The sequence below is a fragment of the Poecilia reticulata genome, chromosome 6 (assembly GCF_904066995.2).
Source record: "Poecilia reticulata chromosome 6, P_reticulata-male-v2, whole genome shotgun sequence".
NCBI lineage: Eukaryota > Metazoa > Chordata > Actinopteri > Cyprinodontiformes > Poeciliidae > Poecilia > Poecilia reticulata.
Genome location: NC_088835.1, coordinates 4,032,776 through 4,056,775, shown reverse-complemented (window position 1 = coordinate 4,056,775; position 24,000 = coordinate 4,032,776). Strand labels below are relative to the sequence as shown.

Genomic DNA, 24,000 nt, shown 5'->3' with positions numbered 1-24,000 from the left:
GACCTGTCCAGGGTGACCCCGCCTCTCGCCCGGAACGTTAGCTGGACATGGGCACCAGCAACCCTCCTGACCCACTGAGGGACAAGGGTGAAAGAAAATGGATGGATGGATATAGTTGGAGTTGGACAGTTCTGTTTGATGGCTTCCTGGAGGGAGAGATTGGCTGAGATAATGTTAACAACTTTTCTCCTGCCATTAATGTTTTTGCTTTTCTTTATATAAAGTATTTCTATCAGTTGCTCTTTTTCCATTTTGTATACAGTATTTGTTTATACAGTATTTTTTTATTTTTACCTTAATGCTTACCTGGTCAGGTGAGGTGGAAATGTACATCCTCTTGATTACTGACAAATGTCAGAACCACATGGACTGAGCTGGTTACATCAGATCTGAATCTTTATTTCTCATTAAAACGACTTCTTGTCATTTTAAGACATTGTTATAAAATTTCATCTTTATTCTGCTGTAACGATGACTGCATTCTTGCAAATAAAAAATCTTGTATCCTGACCTTAATGCTCCCTTATACAACTCACAGAACAGATGATTGAAATAAAGGCACTTTTTGAAAGTATTTTCTGTGATTTTATTATAGAAATTGAGGACGAGAGAAATCGATTAAAATCAAATCTGGTATGAAAAAAAAATTTGTATCATCCAGCCTTATTCAGTATATTAAATTATATGACTAACTGCATATTCCTTAATATTCACATTTATTTGCTGGTTGTGTTGCATTTTAACATCTCGCTTGAATTCTTGATCTACTTGCAAATACTTGATATAACATAAACACTGAGAAAAGGGGAAAAAAGGTTTGTGAAATGTAGATTCAATTTTATTGTAGGTACAAACAGGATAGCAAAATGAACTATAATATGCTTCCTAGCAGCTAATCGGACATCAGACTTGTTTTGCCTTTACTGGTGATGAAAACTCGTCACTCTGGAGGAGAGGAAGTCCGGCTCAGCCCCGTCCAGGATGACTGCAGTGTCAGGGTAGCCAACAAAGTCTGCAGGTAGATTTTTTCAAGATCATAGTTTAACCAAGTAAATAAAAAGTTGGTCCACGTTGTGATGATCCGGCAGACCGTGGACTGATGGACGCCGTACCGGTCAGCTGGTCCAGGTGCTTGGATCCAATGGAAAGGTAATCAGCACAACGATCATGACTCAGAAACACATCATGAGGTGTTACGATGCTAACCTGAAAAATTAAAAACAAAAAAAACTAATAAACTTTCATATTTAGCTGCACAATGTAATCAAAACTAATAAATCCTCAGCTCTTTTTGAGAGTTTTGCTTGAAAATAAATTGATAATATCAGGAAATTAAATGTTTAAGTCAAATAGTTCTGGTATCACAAAGAAACTGCGAAAAATGTTTCAGAGGTGTAACATCACTGAAGTTACTGAGTAAAGAGTGAACTGAAATATTTACTACTTAGAAAATGCATGTTAAAATCTGGATAATCTTGAAAGTGCAGCTGAAATTAATTTAAACTACTAGCAGGCAAAGCACAGTGTCCAGCTGATATCTGTACCAACAGTAATACAAAGAAATGATGCATAGAAGAGGAATTAGTTTATAAAAGTCGAGGCAAACCTAAATTTACCCTTTTAAAAACAAAAAGCAGCAGGAGGATGAACTTCATAACCTCAAGCTGCAAACACATGTAAAAAAAACAAAAAGCAAACAAATGCAACAGAAAAGCACTGCAAATAAAAAATTTCCTGCAATCACGGAAAATGAAAGCAAAAACCTTCAGTGAACAAATCAAATGCAAACAAAAAGGGGCACAACCACAAATAAAATGCTACAAACACAAAAAGCTGCAATCATAAATAAAATGCTGCAATGGCAGGAAAAAGGAGCAAGGGGGAGAAATGCTGCAATAGCAAAAAGTACAGAAGCCCATTTCCGCCACTCTGGTAAAACAAAACAAAAAAACCCAACAAAAAATAAATTCTCATTATTTTGAGACAGCATCTCAAAATAATATATACGTTCAAGTAATATGTATGTATGTATGTAATGTATGTGTGCAAGTATATGTATATACATACAGTGCCTTGCAAAGGTATTTGGCCCACTTGAACTTTTCAACTTTTTGCCGCTTTTCAGGCTTCAAACAAAGATCTAAAAATCATAAAGATCTAAAAAAAATATTTATTTTGTGAATAATAATATTAAAAAAAACAAATGGGATACAGTCATGAGGTGGAACTAAATTTATTGGATATTTTAAATTTTTTAACAAATAAACTGCAAAGTGGGACATGTAATATTATTTGGCCCCTTTACTTTCAGTCCAGCAAACTCACTCCAGAAGTTCAGTGAGGATCTCTAAATGATCCAATGTTGTCCTAAGTGACTGATGATAAGTAGAATCCTCCTGCGTGTAATTAAGTCCCCGTATAAATGCACCTGCTCCATGATAGTCTCAGGGTTGTGTTTAAAGCACAGAGAGAATCATGAAGACCAAGGAACACATCAGACAGGTCTCAGATACTGTTGGAGAAGTTTAAAGCCGGATTTGGATACAAAAAGATTTTCCAAGCTTTAAACATCTCAAGGAGCACCGAGCAAGCGATCATATTGAAAGGGAAGGAGTATCGGAACACTGCAAATCTACCAAGACCCGGCTGTCCCTGTAAACTTTTATCTGGAACAAGGAGAAGACTGATTAGAGATACAGCCAAGAGGCCCATAATCACTGTGGATGAACTGCAGAGATCTACAGCTGAGGTAGGAGAGTCTGTCCATAGGACAACAATCAGTCGTACACTGGACAAATCAGGCCTTTATAGAAGAGTGGCAAGAAGAAAGCCATTTCTCAGAAATATCCATAAAAAGTCTCATTTAAAGTTTGCCACAAGCCACCTGGGAGACGCAGCAAACATGTGGAAGAAGGAGCTCTAGTCAGATGAAACCAAAATGTAACTTTTTGGCCACAATCCAGATCGATATGTTTGGCATAAAAGCAGCACAGCTCATCACCCTGAACACACCATTTCTACTGTCAAATATGGTGCTGGCAGCATCATGGTTTGGGCCTGCTTTTCTTCAGCAGGGACAGGGGAGACTGTTACATGCACTGGTTTGCTGCATGCATGTTTCCCGATTTCAGGTTGCTGCTGAGCTCCTGCAGTTTAAGAAGGCACGGCTGGTTCCACTCTGCTTCTTGATGAGCAGAGTTTAAAGCTTGGCGTGGAGCTGATCTCGGTCTCTTGACTAATTGGGCAGCATGTGTGTTGCAGCTTTTTGGTGGGTTGATGGGAGTTGGTGTTAGCAGTCAGTTAGCATGAAAATGTGTGCTTGGTGTGGATGTTGTTACTTGTTGCAGGGTGACTTCTCCATACTTTTTTTGAAGCATGTGTTGTTGAGAACTGGTTGATGGTTCCTTCTTTGAGTTCCAGCTGTAGCTGAGTGGGGCTTTGTATTTGAAGAAAGGAGGTCCAGTGTCAGGTTGTTTGGTGCTGGAAGATCTTTTACTAGGAACCCTGGATGTTTATTCTCACATTTGTCTTTTAAGTTCTCCCCCTTTCAAATCACGATACTTCTGCTTACTTTTTTTTAAACAATATAAAGAATTCATTACACATTCCTGGGTTTTTTGTTTCTTAATTCTTTGGACGTTTATTTTTTACACTCCCACCTGTACCTCTGCTTTGGGGATGTATCAAGGTCAGGTGCTTTATTACTTCTGTAAGGCTGTATGATTGTTATCCAGTACAGGTCTGATGTAACTGTTTTATTACCTGCTTTACAATGTACTGTTAAAATATGAAAAAACTTAAGTGGTTTCAAATTCAGATCTGCCAAATGTGTTCATGGTTCACATGTGAAGAAGCTGTAATAAGACAAATTGAAACAAGTGTTTTTTCTTGGTTTTGTTTTCCATCTTTCTTTCCATTTGGTCTCATTGTTTTAGTTGGATTTATTCTTCAACAGACAAATGACAGCCTACAGACACTCTGTTTGTGTGTCTCTAATGTCTGGCTTCTCCTCCTGTGTAAATAATTTAGTGACGTTTAAGACCTCAATTAATTTGAGCAGCAGGGAGGGAGGAAGTCTCCTGTCGATCACTTTATAAGTAATAATGGCTGGCATTTGTGATGCTCTACAGAATGGAAAAGAACATATAGAAATCAGAAAGCAGGCTGAGGGAGGACAGCAGTCTTAGGGCTAATCTGAAGATTATTAGATACAATAGACTAAGAGCTTCAGCCTTTGTCCAAACAGTTGTGCTTTAAAGCTGTTTTCATTAAATTTTTTATTGTTTTAGCTTTCATGAATTTGTGAATGTCAGAATGAGATCATCAAGAGGTAGAAAGACCCTGATGCAGGCCACAGACTGAAATGCATTTGTGTGGTAGTGAAGTTTGTGCTCCCCACAGGGTGGAAAGCCACAGTTGGCAGGAGTCTGTTGGAACCTGGGAGGTGGAGTTAAGGTTGAAGCTCTTTGGAGGGTTGGGACTGTTTCGTTCTAGGCAGCTCATGTTCGCTAACTTGTTTGGATTAAGTGTATTTTATTTATTTTTTGTCACTGTCTCTGGATGGACAGTTGTAAAGGCCACCTTAGCTTTTTTTTTAAAGATCAAGCCGTGCATCTCCAAAATTTACTTTGCTGGGCATAGAGCAAGAATAGCTCTTGGGATTTTAAAGTTTTCAGACCCCTGTACCAGACATGACAGTTTATGGGCCTATTTGTTTGGATTTCTGTTGGAATTGCATGGTATAAACTTTGTGTTAAGAAAAGTATTTTCAGACAATTTTCTTCTGGTAAAGAGAACCTTAAATATTTTATGGTAACACTTTATTTGATGGAGTGTGAACAAGATTGACGTGACTCTGTCATAAACATTACATAACACCTGTCATGCACATAAGTATTCATGAATATTTATGACTGTTGTCATAAAGTGTCATTTGGAAAATCATGACACTTTTAATACAAAGTTGACATTATTCAAAAATATCTTTGACAACTTTACATTAACCAAGAATCATCACATGTCATAATATTGGTCATAATAATGTCATTAAGTGTTATTGCACTGTCAAAAGTTTTAACAAAAAAGTAATTAACATTTCCCCTACCTGAAATAAAACAGAACAAGTAGGACCAACAATAAAAATTTTATTAAGTTTTATTACACTGTCAAATGATTTAATATTGGAGACATTAATAATTATTCTTGCATCGAGTGGAACAAGTAGCACCAATTATGAAGGTGTCATTAAGTGTTATTACAGTGTCATTAATATCTCTTACCTCAAGTAAAGTGAAACAAGAAGCAACAGTTATGAAAATGTCTTTAAGAGTCATTACATTGTCAAGTGCTATATTAACATAGTCATTAATGTTAAGTCTTACCTCAAGTGAAGTGGAAAACATGGGACTACTAAAGTGACTGGTTGTTATAAAGTGCAATACAATTATTTCTTAATACAAGTAGCATAATGATTGGAGCTGAACAAAATTATTCTGATCAAATATTTGTTTTTCCAGAAAATCATACAGCCTGTTATTAATGAGCTTTTGAAATTATTTCCAACCAGACACTCTGGCTTATGGCTTAATAAGTTTATTAATAAATAAATAGATTAAACACCAGTTTTACATCTGACAACAATCAGCTGTCTAAAATGCAACTTGTTAACTTAACTGGTGAATGTTGATTCCTGCCCTCCCTTCCGCACTTACCTGGCTGTCCCACTCCACTTCACATGGTGAAAATATTAACACAAAATGACTTATCTAATTTTCTTGGAATATTTCATCTGCTTCTTTCTCTTTGGTCAAACAGGAACTTCTTTCTCTGGTGGCTGGTTCTCATTATCATCCTCCACACTGGTAGCATGTCTTCATTAGCCAACTTTGTCCCCCCCACGTTTCCTAGGCTAACATGGGTCTTCATGTGGCTAAAGTTGCCAAAGCAAAGAACACAAGCACTGTCGCGTCAACCAAGTTGCTAAATAATGCACATAAAGGATAACTTTGACTAACACATTAGCTTTTAATTGGAGGGTTTTTTCCTTCCAATTTTAATCTATTTGTCTGCCTTTAAAATATGTTTAATATTAAGGGCTAATGTTGCAGTAATGGAGTTTTATAACTTTAGCGAACATTAATTAACAGCAAGGTATGATTGGCTTGAAGTGCTCATAGCTAACATTACAAAGAAAGAGAAGATAGTCGATGCTATTTTCTCAAAGAAAATGTAAAGTTAATAATATACATACCTCATATGTGACAAACTTCAGCTTCTTTTTAAACCGGAGGTCTGGCCGTTATAACTTGTGTTAGGTTGGCCCCACAACCTAACACAAGTTTCAGATACTGGCTCCCACAGTATCTGAAAGGCACTGTGGGAGTAAGTTGGCTCATTGATAGCTTAAAGACCTATGGAAATGTTGGTAATGAATTAACTTGACCTATTTTTACTGATGTTCTTTCAGTCTTACCAAAATGACCTAGGTATGGCTGGGACTTATTTGGCCGCAAACAAGCCAAACTACATTTAAACTTAAACAATTTCCCTTTTTCTCCTTTGAAAGTGTTGACACGTTGAAGATATTTCAGTGGACTATATGAGTAAGTATGTTCCTTCTTTCTCTAAACAGGGTTTTCTGAAGAGTGAGAGAGTTTCCCGAATGGTTCAAAGCGGTGGGTGCTCAGCCAATGACTTTCGTGAGGTTTTTAAGAAAAACATTGAGCGCCGGGTGCGCAGCCTTCCGGAGATCGATGGCTTGAGTAAAGAGACTGTGCTGAGCTCCTGGATTACCAAGTATGATACCATCTACCGTGGGGAGGAAGACATGCGGCGCCAACCACAGCGAGCACACCTGAGTGCTGTTTCAGAGCTCATCCTCAGTAAAGAGCAGCTGTATGAAATGTTCCAGCAGATACTGGGCATCTGCAAGTTTGAGCATCAGCTGCTATACAATGCCTGTCAGGTTAGTGGATTTTTGTCAGCAGATGACCTCACCTTAGGGATGCTTTAACATATTTATCAGCTGATATTTTTTAACATGTCAGTAATTGTCCCAGAAGTAAAACTGGGCTAATATTAACAACCAATTTTTGTTGCTGTTTGGTTTCTGGAAGGGGGTGTGCAGGAGGTTGGTCATGTGGTGTTTGTTTGGTCATCTGACAGTGATGGTGAACCAGCTCAGGATTGACGGGTGTTAGAAGCACATAAACAATATCAGTGATGTGGTCATTTTCCCATGGTGTGTTAACATCTTTAAATATTGGTTATTGGCCATAACAGGTGTATATTAGTAGATATTGTCCCAAATGTACATATCAGTGCTTCCCTAATGTGTATTATCCTGACTTGTAAATTTCAATTGTTTCTCATCCAAAACACCTGAAACAAATGGTTGAATTAGCTCCTCATCATGCAGTCAAACTCTACAGAGCCCTTCTAATGACTTCATAATTTGGTACAATGATTTGACTTGATAGGATATGACTGTCTGCATGAAGACACTCACGCCTAAGACCAACCAACTTAATAGTCATATTTGTAGACTGTGAGAGGAAGCTGAATTATTTGAAGAGAACCCACACACGGAGTCAGGCAAACTCCATGCAGAAGGACTCCAGTCCCAGGATCTCTTCACAAGGTCAAACATCCGAACAGCAATAATTTTAGTACACTTTCTCAAAGGTCAATAAATTAATTCCTAGAGATTATTTAACTCTGAAACTGGAAGACAATTTAAATATCCAAACTACATAAACAAACCATAAATAAATAAAATGGATTTCATAGTCTCTAAGTAAACTTGCCCTTTAAAATGTATTAATCATTTGGCTCAGGCAGAAGAAGCAGCCAACTGCTATTTACTATTTTGGTGAAAAATGTTAAACTTATTACACTGTACTGGGTATCAAATGTTTGCAGCATTTTTTAAAATGGTGGCTTTTCAATTAGATTAAACAAACTCTTTTAGTTCACTCTCCACTAGAGCTCCTTTAACCGGGTCTGCCTCTGTCCGCCTGGCCAGATTCATATTGTTATGAATTACCCCAACTCTCTGCATGGCTGTTCTGTTATCCCTACTCACTTCAGTGGTAGTACAAGTTTCACTGAGCTGTGTCGATCTGATTGACAGCTGACTATATTTGTTGGCTGGCTCATGATTATCTTATGGTAAACCCCAAACAGCATTTTTCATATAATTCAGCTGTGGCCCACGTACATTTTGTCTATCAGAGAGCTGCTCAGTCTAGAGGAGAGTGATTGAGTTTAATCATGAGCAGCACTAAGAACACATATGTTAAGTTTTGCAGCGGAATGACTGTGGTTTAGCAGAGCTTTAAGTAGCTCATCTCCCTGAAGAACTGACAGCAATAAAGAGAGAAGTGATGCAGCGGGTCAAAGTCGCTGCAGAGCTGCAGTTTTGCGCTGAGGGTGTGAAATAGGTCTGTTGTAAACTAATATTTTAGCAATCGAGTAATCTATCGATTATTCTTACAATTAATCGAGTAATCGGATAAAAAAATAAAATAAAATATTGGTAAATCTGGTATACCGTAAATCTGGTTACTATTGGATATCATTATCAGTCCAATTTTTCATATTTGAGCTTTCCTAACAGTTTTGTTGTAGTTTAGAAAATTAACCTGTAACAATAATAGCTCACTTTCTAAGTTGACCTGAAGAAAAGTTATACTAACATCAGAAATTATATTCAATTTAATAATAAAGTGGCAGGCTCACAAATACGCTTATAAAAAATATCTATACTCCAGCTTTTAGTTTATGTATTCAGTGAGTTTAATAGATGAACTCTTACCTTGCCCCATACCTGTCCAGCTTTGGGTTTGAGAATACGGGAAATGTCGCTCTGGGTGGTGGGGCAAGCGAAGGAATGAACATAAGATGGGGATGGAGAGGAGGAAATAATTGGGGATCAGAAACTTGTAGCAGCATGCCAAGAAAATTTTGATCCCCTAGTGTCGTTTACCCTTTTGACCTGGTTTGAAGTAGTTAAGGAATTAAACTTGGGTAACCAGATACGAGTTCTCAGATGGGCTGCCTTTCACTCAGATTTCACCCCCAACCAATTAGACTCCAGTTTTAAAAACTGGTCACAGAAACAAATAACTGCACAGTGCAGGACACTGGACAAAAATACACTACCAAGCTTTCAAAAATATGATTTAGAAAAAGGGGACTTCTTTAGATATTTGCAATTTAGACAATATATTTTTTCAAACATATTGAAAGACTGTATCTCAGAGTCCAACGAGATAATTCAATTGGTTTCACAAGCTTACTCCAAGTCTGGCAAAATCACCATTTCCATACTTTTATCAGGGATTGTTGAGATCCAAAGCAAAGTCAACAGATTATGTTAGGAAAAGATGGGAAAAAGGGTTGAATACTGAAATATCTCAAGATCAGTGGGACAATATGTGTGAATCCACTGCTTCAACCTCCTCCTCAAACTATTGGCGTGAGTTCAGTCGGAAACATTTGTTACTTTTTTTTAGAACACCAAAGCATCAGTTTTATAGAAACCCCAATGCATCTAAATGCTGGAGGGGATGCGGGGACAAGGGACAAATCACTCCCATATTCTCTGGTCCTGCATACAGATCAAGACTTATTGGAAGGATGTTTTGGGAAATATTGAGTCAATTTTGAGTCTTAAATTCCAACAACCCACCATGTTATTGCTGCTTGGAGCCGTTCCTGAGGGTCTGAACATGAGTGACAAATACTTCAGTGCTACAGCCAAAAAAAATTATCACTTGGAAATGGCTTCAACCTGACCCACCAATGCTAAAGGACTGGCTGGAACTTTTGGAAGAAGCTCACAAAATGGAAAGGTTAACGTTCATGCTGAGACTGCAACCGGACCTTTACAAAAAGAGATGGAGCAAATGGACTATTTTCTAGAGAACAATAACTGAATCGGGTCTCTTATCCTTTGTCACTCTAAATGCTGCTCAAAAAATCTGGACACTTGACTAAAGTGTCCTGATGCTGTTTCATCCTGTAACTGTTCATCTTTGTCAGAATGTAAGTAATTTCTCTTATCGACAGTTGTTCTGTTCTGTGTTCTATATGTGATTAATAAATGAAAAGCAATCAATAAACATACAGTTAAAAAAAGGCAAACATTAAAAAATAAGATAATTAAAATATGTTTTTGCACCTTAGCTGTTTCATCCTAACGTGTCCAGAATTTTTTTCTTTTATTCTTTGTCCGTGACTTGTCCTTTTAGTCACTGAAACTGTTAGTGTGTAGAGCAGTAAAGACAGGCAGCGACGAGTAAAACAAGAATTATATTTTAAGATGTTACAGCAGAGCTTCCACATGTCCAAACAAGAAACTATTTTTAAATTTGCTTCAAAACATGGATGTTTTTCATCTTTTAGACAGTGCTCTTTTTTTTCCTGTTTCATTTTGGTTTGTGTTTTCTACAGCTTGACAATGTGGATGAACAAGCTGCTCAGATCCGCAGAGAGCTGGACGGGAGGCTACAGCTGGCTGAGAAGATTGCTAGGGTGAGATCTGATTTCTTTGGGATTGTGTCGAGCAATTTATAGCACAATATGTGTTTAAAATGAGCCACACATTTGATATTGGCTGCTCATAAATACTTTACTAATAGTTTGAAAAGTTTAGTGTTTGCAGGTGTTTTTTATATGTCAATTAAGAAAGTTAAAGGTAACTTTTCTCTGTACCTACTGTAGGAAAGGACAAACCCAAAGTTTGTCTCTACTGACATGGAGGCTTTGTACATTGAAGAGTTGCGTTCTTCTGTCAACTTGCTGATGGCAAACTTGGAGAGTCTGCCCGTGTCCAAAGGAGGTCCAGACTTGAAACAGAAGCTCAAGCGCTCCTCTATGAACAACTCCTTCTTGGATATAGGGGATGAAGGAGATGTACTGTCCAAATCTGATGTTGTGCTGACCTTTAACCTGGAGGTTGGTTAAGTATGTAGATACTTGCAACCATAAACTAATATGCATTTTATTTATTTATTTTATTTTCAGAAAAACAAGTAGAAGGAAAAGGGCATGGTTTCACATTTTAATAATGTGAAATACATTTTAGCTCTGCCAAGATGCATTTTCTTGTACATGTATAAAATGCCAGCTTCTGTTCCAACAATCACAGTCAAGCCTGTCTTTTGCAGAAGGAACAAAAAAATGTCACCTGTTAGCAGCAACTAACAAGCTCCATGCATGTAGTGGATGTTTCCTATATGTCAGATTTAAAGGCCGAGTTCGACCCAAATCCAAGTTTGAACCGGATCAGGTCAAAATGAAAAGGTTGAGGATCAGGTCAGTCTCAGGCTTCTGTGGCGTATTTTTAATATCCTACAATACATATAGCACACATAAAACTAAACCAGAATACACCATATTAAGATGTGTTAATCTACTTATTTAAGTCTAAATAGAGATGGAGGTAGCTCACCGGGCGCTTCGTGCTCAGTTTTCACACTAAAACTTGGACAAATTTAGAAAAGTGTGGCGCACAGATGTATAAAGCCATGCGCACGCATGTGGCTGCGCACCTTCCTTTATGCATCACAATTTAAACAGAGCGCAGCTGCTGGTCTGCCCTGTCGCCACCCACAAATATATATTTAAATTAGTATAAATACCCGGAAGTCTGCCACCACGTGAAGCAATAACCATGGCAAAGTCCTTGTTTGTAGAGGTATAAGTATTTATAATAATAATTATATATTTAATTTAAAAGGTGCTTTCAGGGCACATAAGGCCACCTCACAAAAATAAAAATAATAAATTTTAAAGATCTTGTTCACGAATGAGGGAAGAAGGGAGCGAAAGATCGACAGGCGGATTGGGGCAGCGTCTGCCGTGAAGCGGGCGCTGTACCGGTCCGTCGTGGTGAAGAGAGACCTGAGCCAAAAAGCGAAGCTCTCGATTTACCGGTCGATCTACGTTCCCATCCTCATCTTTGGTCATGAGCTTTGGGTCATGACCGAAAGAACGAGATCACGGGTACAAGCGGCCGAAATGGGTTTCCTCCGCAGGGTGGCTGGGCTCTCCCTTAGAGATAGGGTGAGAAGCTCGGTCATCAGGGAGGGACTCAGAGTAGAGCCGCTGCTCCTCCACGTCAAGAGGAGCCAGTTGAGGCTCGGGCATCTGGTCAGGATGCCTCCTGGACGCCTCCCTGGTGAGGTGTTCCGGGCACGTCCCACCGGGAGGAGGCCTCGGGGAAGACCCAGGACACGCTGGAGGGACTATGTCTCTCTGCTGGCCTGAGAACGCCTTGGGATTCCTGGAGGAGATGGAAGAAGTGGCTGGGGAGAGGGAAGTCTGGGCCTCCCTTTTGAAGCTGCTGCCCCCGCGACCCGACCCCGGATAAGCGGAAGAAAATGGATGGATGGATGGAAATTTTAAAGGAAAAAAAATCCCCCCCAAAAAAAAGATCGCAAATGCCTGTTTGAACAGCAGAGCGTTGAGCTGGGATTTAAAGACAGTCAAAGAGTCCTTTGAGTGGGGGGAGATATAGATATATATGTGTGTGTGTGTATATATATATATCGTATTTTCCACACTATAAGGCGCACCTAAAAACCTTCAATTTCCTCAAAAGCTGACACATGCATCTTATAATCCGGTGTGCCTTTCATATGGACCAATATTGAGCCACAACAGCTCTAGCAGCTACGGTAAGCAGCCGCTGACTTCATTTTCCGCGTAGAAGAAGATGATAGTTGTCAGAACGCTGGTTTGTTAATAAAGTTTGATAATACATTTAAAGCCAGGGGGTATGGAGAGGGGGAAGAGAGACAGAGACTGCGGCGGCAGCGTGTCGGTTGATCTGTGTTACCCAGAAAGCAGTTGGACACAATATCGCAACACCAACACCGTGAGTGAAACAATGACTGGGACAGCCCATTATATAAAGTACTAGGGGACTACTTCTTTACAAATGTGGATGTGTAAAAAATAGTACGGAACAAATTGGCAACCCAAACTGAAGCGTCTATTCTATGCGCCTTATAGTGCGGAAAATACGGTATGTATATGTATCAGTGATGGGAGGCAGGTCATCATGGAAAAATAATATATAAAATCATTTATATTGCTATTTTCATGTACTATAAAGTATCTATTTTTTATTTAGCTTAACCAATTCTGATTAGTTTTTCTTCAAAATCGCTTTTTTTCCACATTTTCCCATTCAAATGCTCAGAAGCGAAGCAGGTGAGGCAGCAGCAGCTGAGCCTCACCTGGGATTGCGCAACCTCTCGCTAACTGCACTGGCTGCCATTATATGACAACATGTTCGTCCAGTCTGTACGCCGGCAATAAAATGGCTAAGAAACGTTTAATATATGGACTGATTTTCCATAATTTCGCTTATGTATGTAATGTACAGTGTTTTTTGTCATTAACTTGTGTGCGGAGGAGCGATCAGAAACGGCAGAGAATAGACTCGAGGTGAGGCAGGCTTGCCTTACCACTGGGGGCGCTCATGTTCCCAGATATTGTGACTGCACAACTGCAGAGTAAGACACAGTGACCTATTTTCATGTACTATAAAGTATCTATTTTTTATTTAGCTTGGAGCCATGGAGCTAGCCATACAGTAAATAAGTACAGCGATATACACTGCTCAACAAAATAAAGGGAACACTCAAATAACACATCCTAGATCTGAATGAATGAAATATTCTCATTGAATACTTTGTTCTGTACAAAGTTGAATGTGCTGACAACAAAATCACACAAAAATCATCAATGGAAATCAAATTTATTAACCTGGATTTGGAGCCACACACAAAATTAAAGTGAAAAAAAAACACACTACAGGCAGATCCAACTTTAATGTAATGTCCTTAAAACAAGTCAAAATGAGGCTCAGTATTGTGTGTGGCCTCCACGTGCCTGTATGACCTCCCTACAACTCCTGGACATGCTCCTGATGAGGTGGCGGATGGTCTCCTCAGGGATCTCCTCCCAGACCTGGACTAAAGCATCCGCCAACTCCTGGACAGTCTGTGGTGCAACGTGATGTTGGTGGATGGAGCGAGACATGATGTCCCAGATGTGCTCAATCGGATTCAGGTCTGGGGAATGGTCGGGCCAGTCCATAGCTTCAATGCCTTCATCTTGCAGTAACTGCTGACACACTCCAGCCACATGAGGTCTAGCATTGTCCTGCATTAGGAGGAACCCAGGGTCAACCGCACCAGCATATGGTCTCACAAGGGGTCTGAGGATCTCATCTCGGTACCTAATGGTGAGCACATGGAGGGCTGTGCGGCCCTCCAAAGAAATGCCACCCCACACCATTACTGACGCACTGCCAAACCGGTCATGCTGAAGGATGTTGCAGGCAGCAGACCGCTCTCCACGGCGTCTCCAGACTCTGTCACGTCTGTCACATGTGCTCAGTGTGAACCTGCTTTCATCTGTGAAGAGCACAAGGCGCCAGTGGCGAATTTGCCAATCCTGGTGTTCTCTGGCAAATGCCAAGCGTCCTGCACGGTGTTGGGCTGTGAGCACAACCCCCATCTGTGGACGTCGGGCCCTCATACCATCCTCATGGAGTCTGTTTCTATGCACATTTGTGGCCTGCTGGAGGTCATTTTGCAGGGCTCTGGCAGTGCTCCTCCTGTTCCTTCTTGCACAAAGGCGGAGGTAGCGGTCCTGCTGCTGGGTTGTTGCCCTCCTACGGCCTCCTCCACGTCTCCTGGTGTACTGGCCTGTCTCCTGGTAGCGCCTCCAGCCTCTGGACACTACGCTGACAGACACAGCAAACCTTCTTGCCACAGCTCACATTGATGTGCCATCCTGGATGAGCTGCACTACCTGAGCCACTTGTGTGGGTTGTAGAGTCCGTCTCATGCTACCACGAGTGTGAAAGCACCACCAACATTCAAAACTGACCAAAACATCAGCCAGACAGCATAGGTACTGAGAAGTGGTCTGTGGTCCCCACATGCAGAACCACTCCTTTATTGAGTGTGTCTTGCTAATTGCCAATAATTTCCATCTGTTGTCTATTCCATTTGCACAACAGCAGGGGAAACTGATTGTCAATCAGTGTTGCTTCCTAAGTGGACAGTTTGATTTCACAGAAGTTTGATTTACTTGGAGTTATATTGTGTTGTTTAAGTGTTCCCTTTATTTTTTTGAGCAGTGTATTTGTTTTCTTCTCTCTTCCGACGTCAACATGAAAGACTACATTTCTACACTTAACCAGTTTTCTAAAGTGGATTTTCAATTGAAGCAGGAGATGATAACTAAAGGAAGACCAACACCGGAGCTGAAAGTTTTGCCTCGAGACAGTTTGATGATTCTCAAACGGAGTAGAAAAGACATGCTGAAGATAGACTTGGCTTTGGATGAACAGATATTTCTGTGCAGAATTAGTGGTGTATGGATTTCATTGATACATAAAGGTAATACAGCAATAAGATGTTTTTGTTTAGTTTTTTAATTAAATGTGCGTTTTGTGGGCTACAGTTAATGTTTAAATAATTCAGTAAAGTAGAAGCGGTAGCTAATCTACCACAGCAATTATTTATTAATAAAACATTAAGCCTAAAACGTACTACAACAACAAACTAAATGTTTTGTTCTGTGTGCAAAATTCTTGAATGTTTTTTGGTGTTAAATCCTAAAACATAAAGTGGCATTGTTGTCAGTTGCTATGGCAACGAGACTGCGTTGCTTGGCGAATGCAGATCACTTTGCTGTGGATCATAGCACGAAATTTATACCTACATTTTTAAGTTTCACTGAGTTAACGCGGCTATAGATGACATGTAAAATATTAGTCTTTTTGCCCCCCAGCGTTGTATGCCTGCGCAAAATTTCCATATGTCCAATAACATGGATGGTGTCTATATAAATAGTAAGTCAGTGCCTCACCAACAATGAACCTCACCGCATGTGTATACATATATATATATATATATATATATATATACCAGTGACCTTGGGTACAGCTTTAGATCCTGTTTTTACCAGATCATACAGATAAGTTTGTAAAAATGGACAGAGGCACTGCGGCAGATTACAGTTTATTGAATTCACAAATTTTTCATGAGAAAAAAATAGTAATTTATTTTATTATACCACGTGACCACACTAAAAATGGGAGTCTATGGTGGCCCTGGGATCTCTAGTCTCAATCTAAATAAAACGGCATAGGTCCCAGTTTAAAACAAGCCAGAGGGCTACAGTAAAAACTCCCTTTACCTAAACAAAAAAAAAGAGAAAAGTTCTTTTAATCACCAATAACCATCTAAAAAATAAGTAAACTCAAACAAAAATGAAATTGAAACAAATCAAAAACTGAAACAGTAGCAGGCCAACCTACACCCAAAGGAAATCAAGTTAGAGAAGAACATTAAGCAGCCAGATAATCATAAGAAACGGCCCTTAACTTCTCTAAAGTGGAACCAGTAAACAGCGTCCTTGACATCACTCTCTAAAGTACGTTTCCTACAACAATCAGTGGCGGAATCAGAAATAAATTCTAAACTCATTTCACGATCAATATTAAACATATCTCTGCACGAGTCATCAGCCTGCATCTGATCTCCTCAACGATCTACCTGCTTTTAAATGTAAATGCCGATTACCTGTCCCTAACAAGCCAGCTGCGCTCTGTCACAGCGTCTTCCATATATGGACAAGAGGAAGAGGGCGCAGCACACATTCGGGGGGACAATATGCCCCCAGCTACATATATATACTGCCAATCACTGTCTAGTGTTGCCGATCACCAAAACTGATCACATTTATCTCACATCGCAGCCTATCTCCTCTCTCCTTAACACTGCACAAGCACACGACAACAAATCCTCTTGGCTGGAACTATAACAATCTAAGAGTAAGTGGGGACGTTTGCGTGATGCGGCAGAAAATTACCTGGGGGGTGAAGGACGTCAAAATGCATCAACACAACAAATCTAATGTGGCATTTAAAAAACAAGCACTTGATGGAGTTTGGCTACATCGAGGCTCAATGCAGGAAAAATGGATGCCCAGAGCGGCCAGCAGGGCTTAAAGTAAAAAATATCCTGAGCCTGAAACTTATAGTGATGATAGAAATTAACTATACCGTTGCTATTGCCACAGTTTAATAAAAACTGTCTTTGAATAGTGCAAACAATTGCTTCTAACAATACAATTAACAAGCTAAACACTCAAATAAGACTTTAGTACATTTCAACTCAAAACGAAATGTAACATGTCTGTGCCCTAAAGGTTTGCCTTACAGGCAAAAATCCCTAAACATTAAATAACAATCCTTTCAATGTTTTTGCAAGTAATTTAGAACATGCAACATTATCAACTAAATCAGTGTTTCTCAACCTTTTTTGGGCCAGCGCCCCCCCAGCCTTTATCCAAGTCCCTCACTGCCCCCCACCAAAGAATTTGTAGGCTACTTTGCACTGACTATTATTTTATTATTAATATTACTATCACTATTGTAGATGTTTTAATTTTTATGCTTGTTTCTGTATTTATCATCAAGATAATTTCCCAGAGAACAAAAAAGTCACGGGAATAGAAATTATTTTCACAGGCATCTACGAAAAATGCAATGAACATTCAAGTTAAATCTGTAGGCCTAACAGCAGCCAATCAGAGTGGAAAAAATATTCTTGCTCTTTTCCATTTTCTAGTTGTTAAATATTCCACAAAATGACCAGATAAAAGATGTTCAACATGCCAGTTTAAACTTTGAACTATTTGCAACATTAAAACATGGATAGAACTGTAACTACATTAATCATAGCTCTTCTTCTCTTCAGTGTTTCTGTCAGTTTCTGGTGGTGCAGCTCTGTGCTGCCTTCAGGAGAATGGGACATCAGAGTATCATCCATAAAACTTCACCCACATGGCATTTATTGTTCAAACCAGAGCTTTCAGTGGAAAAACTAAAGTTCCAGGTCCTTTTAATGCCATACAAATATGAGACAGAAACATGGATTATATCTTTATATAGACCTGTCTATTGATTATAGATTAATAGTTTTACTGGACAGAAATTACAAAGAACAAATCTGGTTCTTAATCAAATCCTAATGAGTCAAATTGAAAGTGTCATGGAGTCATCAGCCTCATGACATTAACACTGACATGAAAAATAATATTGAAGAAATAAATATATCAAATCTAATTAAAAACATAAATAAGTGATCAGTTCTTTACTGTTATGGTCTGTAAGATATATTTATTCTCAGTACTAGATGTGGTCTCAACAAACCCATGACATTATACTGTGTTTATTCTTGCCATACAGTCTCTGTATTAATTATTGCTCTAAAGGTCTTGCCATACCAGTTTATTCCTTTGTATTTACTTTAGTTTCTTAGTTTATTCTTGAATTTTGTTCTTCATTCATTTCCATTTAGTTTCCTTTGATTAGTATTATCATCTCTTGGTTTATTGCTATGTCCACTTTAGTTTCTTTCCTGTTGCTACAGTTATTTTATCATTTATTGACCATCAGTAATCTTCACTCATCACCTGCTGCGCCGCCTAATCGTCATGTTTCACATCATGTGTTGATTTTTCACTGTTCAGCGTCAGATTCTCTGTTTTTATGCCATAATTCACATCTTGTTCGTCGCTCCGTTTTATGTCCCACTTCTCCCGTTGTAGAGTTTTGCCCAATGTGCGCGTCTTTTTTTTTTCTTTTTTCATACCGGACCACTTACAGCTCCGTGTTAATGCTATAAAATGAACGCTCTCTATCGAGGTATCACCCATGGAGGGATTTATTTACTTAAATGGGTTCATTTTTCAGAGGGATACAAAGTGAGGGTATCGTGATTTTAGCAATTACATGTTTATAAGAGCGATTGTCTGTTGTCCTTCCATGGAAGCGGGCAGCATCCAGACGGACAATAAAACTCTTTTTAATATAATTTTCTGCTTTGACATGATCACATAACTGCCAAAACATATGTACAAAAATCCTCAATAAAACAAAATATTTGAAAATCAGACACCAGACAAAGTGAATCACGTCATCAGTCGGTCTAACGCTGACCTGATGTGGTGATGCTGCCATCGATACAGTTGCAGCCAAGCATGATTTAATGTTACGAAATACAGTTTTAGCAAGTTGCTCAAAGTCTAAACTGGTATTGTTGTGATTGTAAGGTGTAAAGTTTACCTTCGACCAAACGCCCCCCAAAGGAATCCCAGCGCCCCCACTCCCCCTTTTGTAAAAATTTCCGCCGACTTCCTGTCCCCTTTCCTCTACTTATGCCCAGAGCCACTTGCTTTTAATTCCTTTCTCAAGTAAACGTGTTTCTTTACCGGGTGAGACAAACTCCATCTTCTTTCATATTGCATTTGATTTAATCGCCGAACCGAACGCACGCGCTTCTTTTCTACAAACCGTTTTACAGTCATTGGTCAAGAACACGAGAGCTAGAATTCTGATTGGCAGACATCTTTGTCTAATATCTACAGTTTAATGGAGGCAGGCCGTTTGGTCCAATGCTCGCTTTGCTTGAAAAGCCGGAAATCCAGCCTCCGGCCGGAGCTCTTTAAGCCCTGGCGGCCAGACAGCAGGTAAAGCAGCGCACAAATACAAACACTCACCTGTAATAGCATGACGGTCAGAAAGCTGAGAAATCCAAAATATAATTTAAGTCAACGGGCTAGTGGTGGGAAAGACACTGATTCTGCTCTCGCTGCTGAACTGCCGCGCCTTGAACTCTCTGCTCATTTACAAAACATTTTCTGCTTGCTTTTGGCACAACCTTTTGGCACAGTCGCCTGGCAACCTCCGCCAATTTAATAAAAGTGTTGTGCTCGGTGCATTTGTTTCCTTCTAGCGGGTGTGCGTGTGTGGCTACTATTGAATGTAGCAACCTGCGCCATCCACTGGATGTATGGAGAAACAAAGACCTCAGCTTTCTACTCTGTAGTGCTCTAGGGCTATTGTAAATGAATATTTTAGTTATCGAATAATCTATTGATTATTATTTTATGATTAATTGAGTAATCGGATAACAAAAAAGAGAAAATAGAACATTAGTAAATCTAGCATAACAGCAGTATTGCATATCAACATCAGTCCAATTTTTTCACATTTGAGCTTCCCTAACAATAACTTTCTGTAGTTTAGAAAATTAACTTGAAACAATAATAGCTCACATTCTAAGTTAAACTGAAGAAAAGTTATACAAAAATCTAAAATTATATTCCATGTAATAATAAAGAGGCAGGTTTGCTTATAAAAATATCTATACTCCAGGTTTTCGTTTATGTATTCACGTTCAATTATTTTAATTAGATGAACTCTCACCTGGCCCAGACATTTATAGCTTTTGTGTTTATTTTAGCGAAAGGATTTGACACCTTCATTTGTCACACGCAGAAACACATTTACCAGGAATGTAACGTCATGATGCGCTAAGCTACCCATTGTTGCGACCGGGATGATATGAAATGTATTTTCCGATTAGTCAGTAAGGCTACGCATGTTCAGTCTATCCACTCACCTGTACAAATGATCCTGCTGTGCTCCCCGCCGTTCGCTCTGAACCAGCAGCTCTGGAGGAGAAAGGCTGCCGTACTCCAGGCATTGCTCCCGTCATTTTGAAGATGCTTATTGGTCCCATGAAAAACAACAAAAAATCAGAGGTTATCATGAATTAGTAAAATCCTCCGAGGCCGAACCGTTATGCTGCTAACACTTAGCTTTCATCAACAACTCAGGCGGAAATGAGAACGCTGCGCAACGCAAATAATAACCCGTCCGGAACACGGTGCGCTAAATAATAAAACATAATTTAATGAGGCTTCGAGGCAGATATATTTTCCTCGAGAAATTTTAATAATCAAGGTACTGGAATCACTCGAATCTTTTCAGCCCTATAATACACTGAACATCCACTAGCTGTGTGCTACTGATCACTTTTAGCTACTGATCTTAGACAGGAGTTTGTTCACCCAACCAAAGACAACATAGTCATAACATAATACCTATCTGTCTAGATTAGCGGTTCTCAACGTGGGCGGTACCGCCCCCCAGAGGGCGTTCAGAGGACGGCAGGGGGCGCTGGAGGACATTTTTACAAAAGGGGGTGTAATGTAATGGAACTAATTTATGTGTAAGGTTACGTTGGAGTAGAACAAGGAAGTGACGTATACAGTAGAGACGTTGGAGCCGACAACACACTGTTCAGCAACCCGAGAATGTGTTGGTGTTATGTTCAACATTAAAGACGTTCAAACGCAATATCGGTGACATCCTTGACTCGGCATAACACTACATGGTGTCAGAAGACGTCGGAAGATGGCAAAGTTCCAACCTCCAGAAGCCTTTGATTTTTCACGGCCGGAGCAGTGGCCTGAATGGCGGCAGCGATTTCAGCGCTACCGGGTAGCCACAAAGCTAAACCTAGAAGACGGCGAGGTCCAGGTCTGTACGTTGCTTTATTCTCTCGGGAAGGAAGCGGAACAAGTGTTAAAGACGTTCACATTCGAAGAAGGGGAAGACGAAGAGGAGTATGAGATGGTTTTAAACAAACTAGACAACTACTTCGTCCCCAAAGTGAACACAATACACGAAAGAGCTCGTTTTCATCAGCGCGCTCAAAGGTCGGGGGAGACCGGGGAGGAATACATAAGAACTCTCCATGAGTTGGCAGACACCTGTGATTTTGGCCGCGCTAAAGAAGAAAATATCCAAGACAGATTGGTCATAGGAATACTTGACAAAGAAATGTCTGAGAAGCTGCAAATGATGCCTGACTTAACCCTCAGTAAAGCGGTGGAGCTCGTGAGACAGTCAGAGCAAGTAAAACAGCACGTAAGCGAGCAAGGAGCTAATGCTTGTGCTAACCTGAGTGAAGTGGCTTACAAGCGCCAACAACACCGAGAGAGGCTGATACACAGCGAAAGCCATGCAAACAAAGCACAGAACACAGGAGGAGTCAAACCAAAACACTATCAAAATGTTAATAAAGGTCGCAAGTGCACAAGATGTGGTCGAGTACATGCAAAGAATGATAAATGTCCAGCTAGGAATGCCGAGTGCAGAAGCTGTAAAAAGCTAGGTCATTTTGCGGCCGTTTGTCGCTCCCGTGTGGTCAGTGAAGTTACTACACCTAAAAGGAACATTGAAAGAAATGCAACATACTTTCTGGGAGGAGTCATAGACGTGGAAGATTCTTCAAAAGCTTGAACTGTAAACCTGCCAATACAAGGTTCTCACATCGTCTTCAAAATTGACTCGGGCTGATGCGAGTGTTATACCATCAGAGACATTTGAAAAGCTTGCCAAAACTAAGAAAACCAACAAACAAACTAGATAGCCCTGGAGGCAAACTGAATTGTACGGGTTATATTCTATAGCCACTACAATGAGGAAAGGCAAAAGATTCAGATTTAAAGTCAATGTGATTAAAGGACCCCAATGCAGCCACCTCCTGAGTCGCAATGTTGCAGTTGCCATGGGCCTGATAAAACGCATGGAGGAAATAAGAGCTCCAGCACAAATCAGTGAATCCTGTCCTGATGAAATAGGAAAGCTGAAAATCAAACCTGTTAAGATCACTCTAAGAGAGGGTGCAGCTCCCTATAGTGTGACAACAGCAAGGAGAGTGTCAGTTCCCATGTTACCAAAAGTGAAGAAAGAACTGAATCGTATGGTAAACTGTGGAGTGATTCAACCAATCACAGACCCAACAGAGTGGTGTGCTCCAATGGTGCCCATGCCAAAGAAAAACAAAGAACAAATTAGAATCTGCGTTGATTTGAAAGAGCTAAATAAAGCAGTCAAAAGGGAAAAGTATGTCTTACCAACGGTGGATGACATCTTGCCTAAACTGGCAGGTGCCAAAGTGTTTTCACTGTTAGATGCTGCAAGCGGATTTTGGCAAATACCACTTGATCCAGAGAGCGCAAAAATTAACAACCTTTACAACCCCATTTGGTAGATACTACTTCAACAGGCTACCATTTGGTATTACCAGTGCTCCTGAAATCTTTCAGCGTGAGATGACAAAACTCTTGGAAGGACAAGAAGGAGTAGCAACCTACATGGGCGACATACTCATTTATGCAGACACTCCAGAGCCTCCAGAGCAACATGAAGCAAGACTACAAAAAACACTGGACACACTTAAGGAAGCAGGGTTGAGGTTAAACCATGAGAAATGCCTCCTACGTCAAAAACAACTCCATTATCTTGGACACTGTATTGATGAACATGGCATAAGGCCAGATAAAGCCAATGTCAACGCAATCACAGAACTTGAACCACCAAAGAATGTTTCCGATCTGAGGAGGATTCTTGGAATGATTCACTACTTGGGCAGATACCTACCAAATCTTTCTGAGGTCACAAAACCTCTCAATGATCTGCTTAAAAGTGATGTGACTTGGACTTGGGACACCGCTCAAGAAGAAGCATTCATTAAAGTGAAAGAACTTGTCACATAGTCACCAGTACTCACATTCTATGACGTAACCAAACCGACTGTTATCAGTGCAGATGCTAGCAGTTATGGTTTAGGGTGGGTTTTACTTCAAGACCATAATGGACAGTTGAAACCAGTGAGTTTTTGCTCCAGAACACTCACCGATGCAGAGCAACGATATGCACAAATTGAAAAGGAATGTCTTGCAGCAGTCTGGGCATGTGAGAAATTCAGCAGATACCTTTATGGACTTAACTCTTTCACCTTACAGAGCGACCACAAACCACTGATACCCCCCTCATAAACAGCAAAGATCTTCATTCAGTGCCAGACTTTTGCTGAGAATGATGCGGTACAACCCCACAGCTGTGTATGTGCCAGGGAAAGAACTTTTAGTAGCAGATACCCTTTCACGCCACCCACAGGCGTCCACATCTCATGAAATGGCAGAACTGCTGGAGGAAATGGAAGCATATGAAGATGCAACACAACCCAACACCTCCTACCAAGCTGGATTTAATCAAACAACACACACAGCAGGATGTGACCCTTCAAACAGTGCAAACCTTTTTGC

At 40.0% G+C, this 24,000-nt stretch overlaps 1 protein-coding gene and 1 long non-coding RNA gene across 8 annotated transcripts in view; one reads left to right on the top strand and one right to left on the bottom strand.

Moving 5' to 3' along the window:
• Positions 1-24,000, top strand: part of cadps2 (Ca++-dependent secretion activator 2) — a 280,025-nt gene that overhangs the window by 13,702 nt on the left and 242,323 nt on the right. For all 7 annotated transcript variants that reach the window (XM_081607676.1, XM_081607675.1, XM_081607679.1 and 4 more), the window contains exons 3-5: positions 6,632-6,964; positions 10,456-10,536; positions 10,726-10,959. In XM_081607676.1, coding sequence (XP_081463802.1) covers positions 6,632-6,964; positions 10,456-10,536; positions 10,726-10,959 — 648 coding nt within the window. The remainder of the gene's footprint in view (positions 1-6,631; positions 6,965-10,455; positions 10,537-10,725; positions 10,960-24,000) is intronic.
• LOC145551906 (uncharacterized) overlaps positions 256-24,000 on the bottom strand; it is a 133,509-nt gene continuing 109,764 nt past the window's right edge. Inside the window, exons 2-4 of the long non-coding RNA XR_014087776.1 lie at positions 20,502-20,607; positions 1,113-1,206; positions 256-1,012 (exon numbers count right to left, since the gene is read on the bottom strand). This is a non-coding gene — a long non-coding RNA (uncharacterized LOC145551906). The remainder of the gene's footprint in view (positions 1,013-1,112; positions 1,207-20,501; positions 20,608-24,000) is intronic.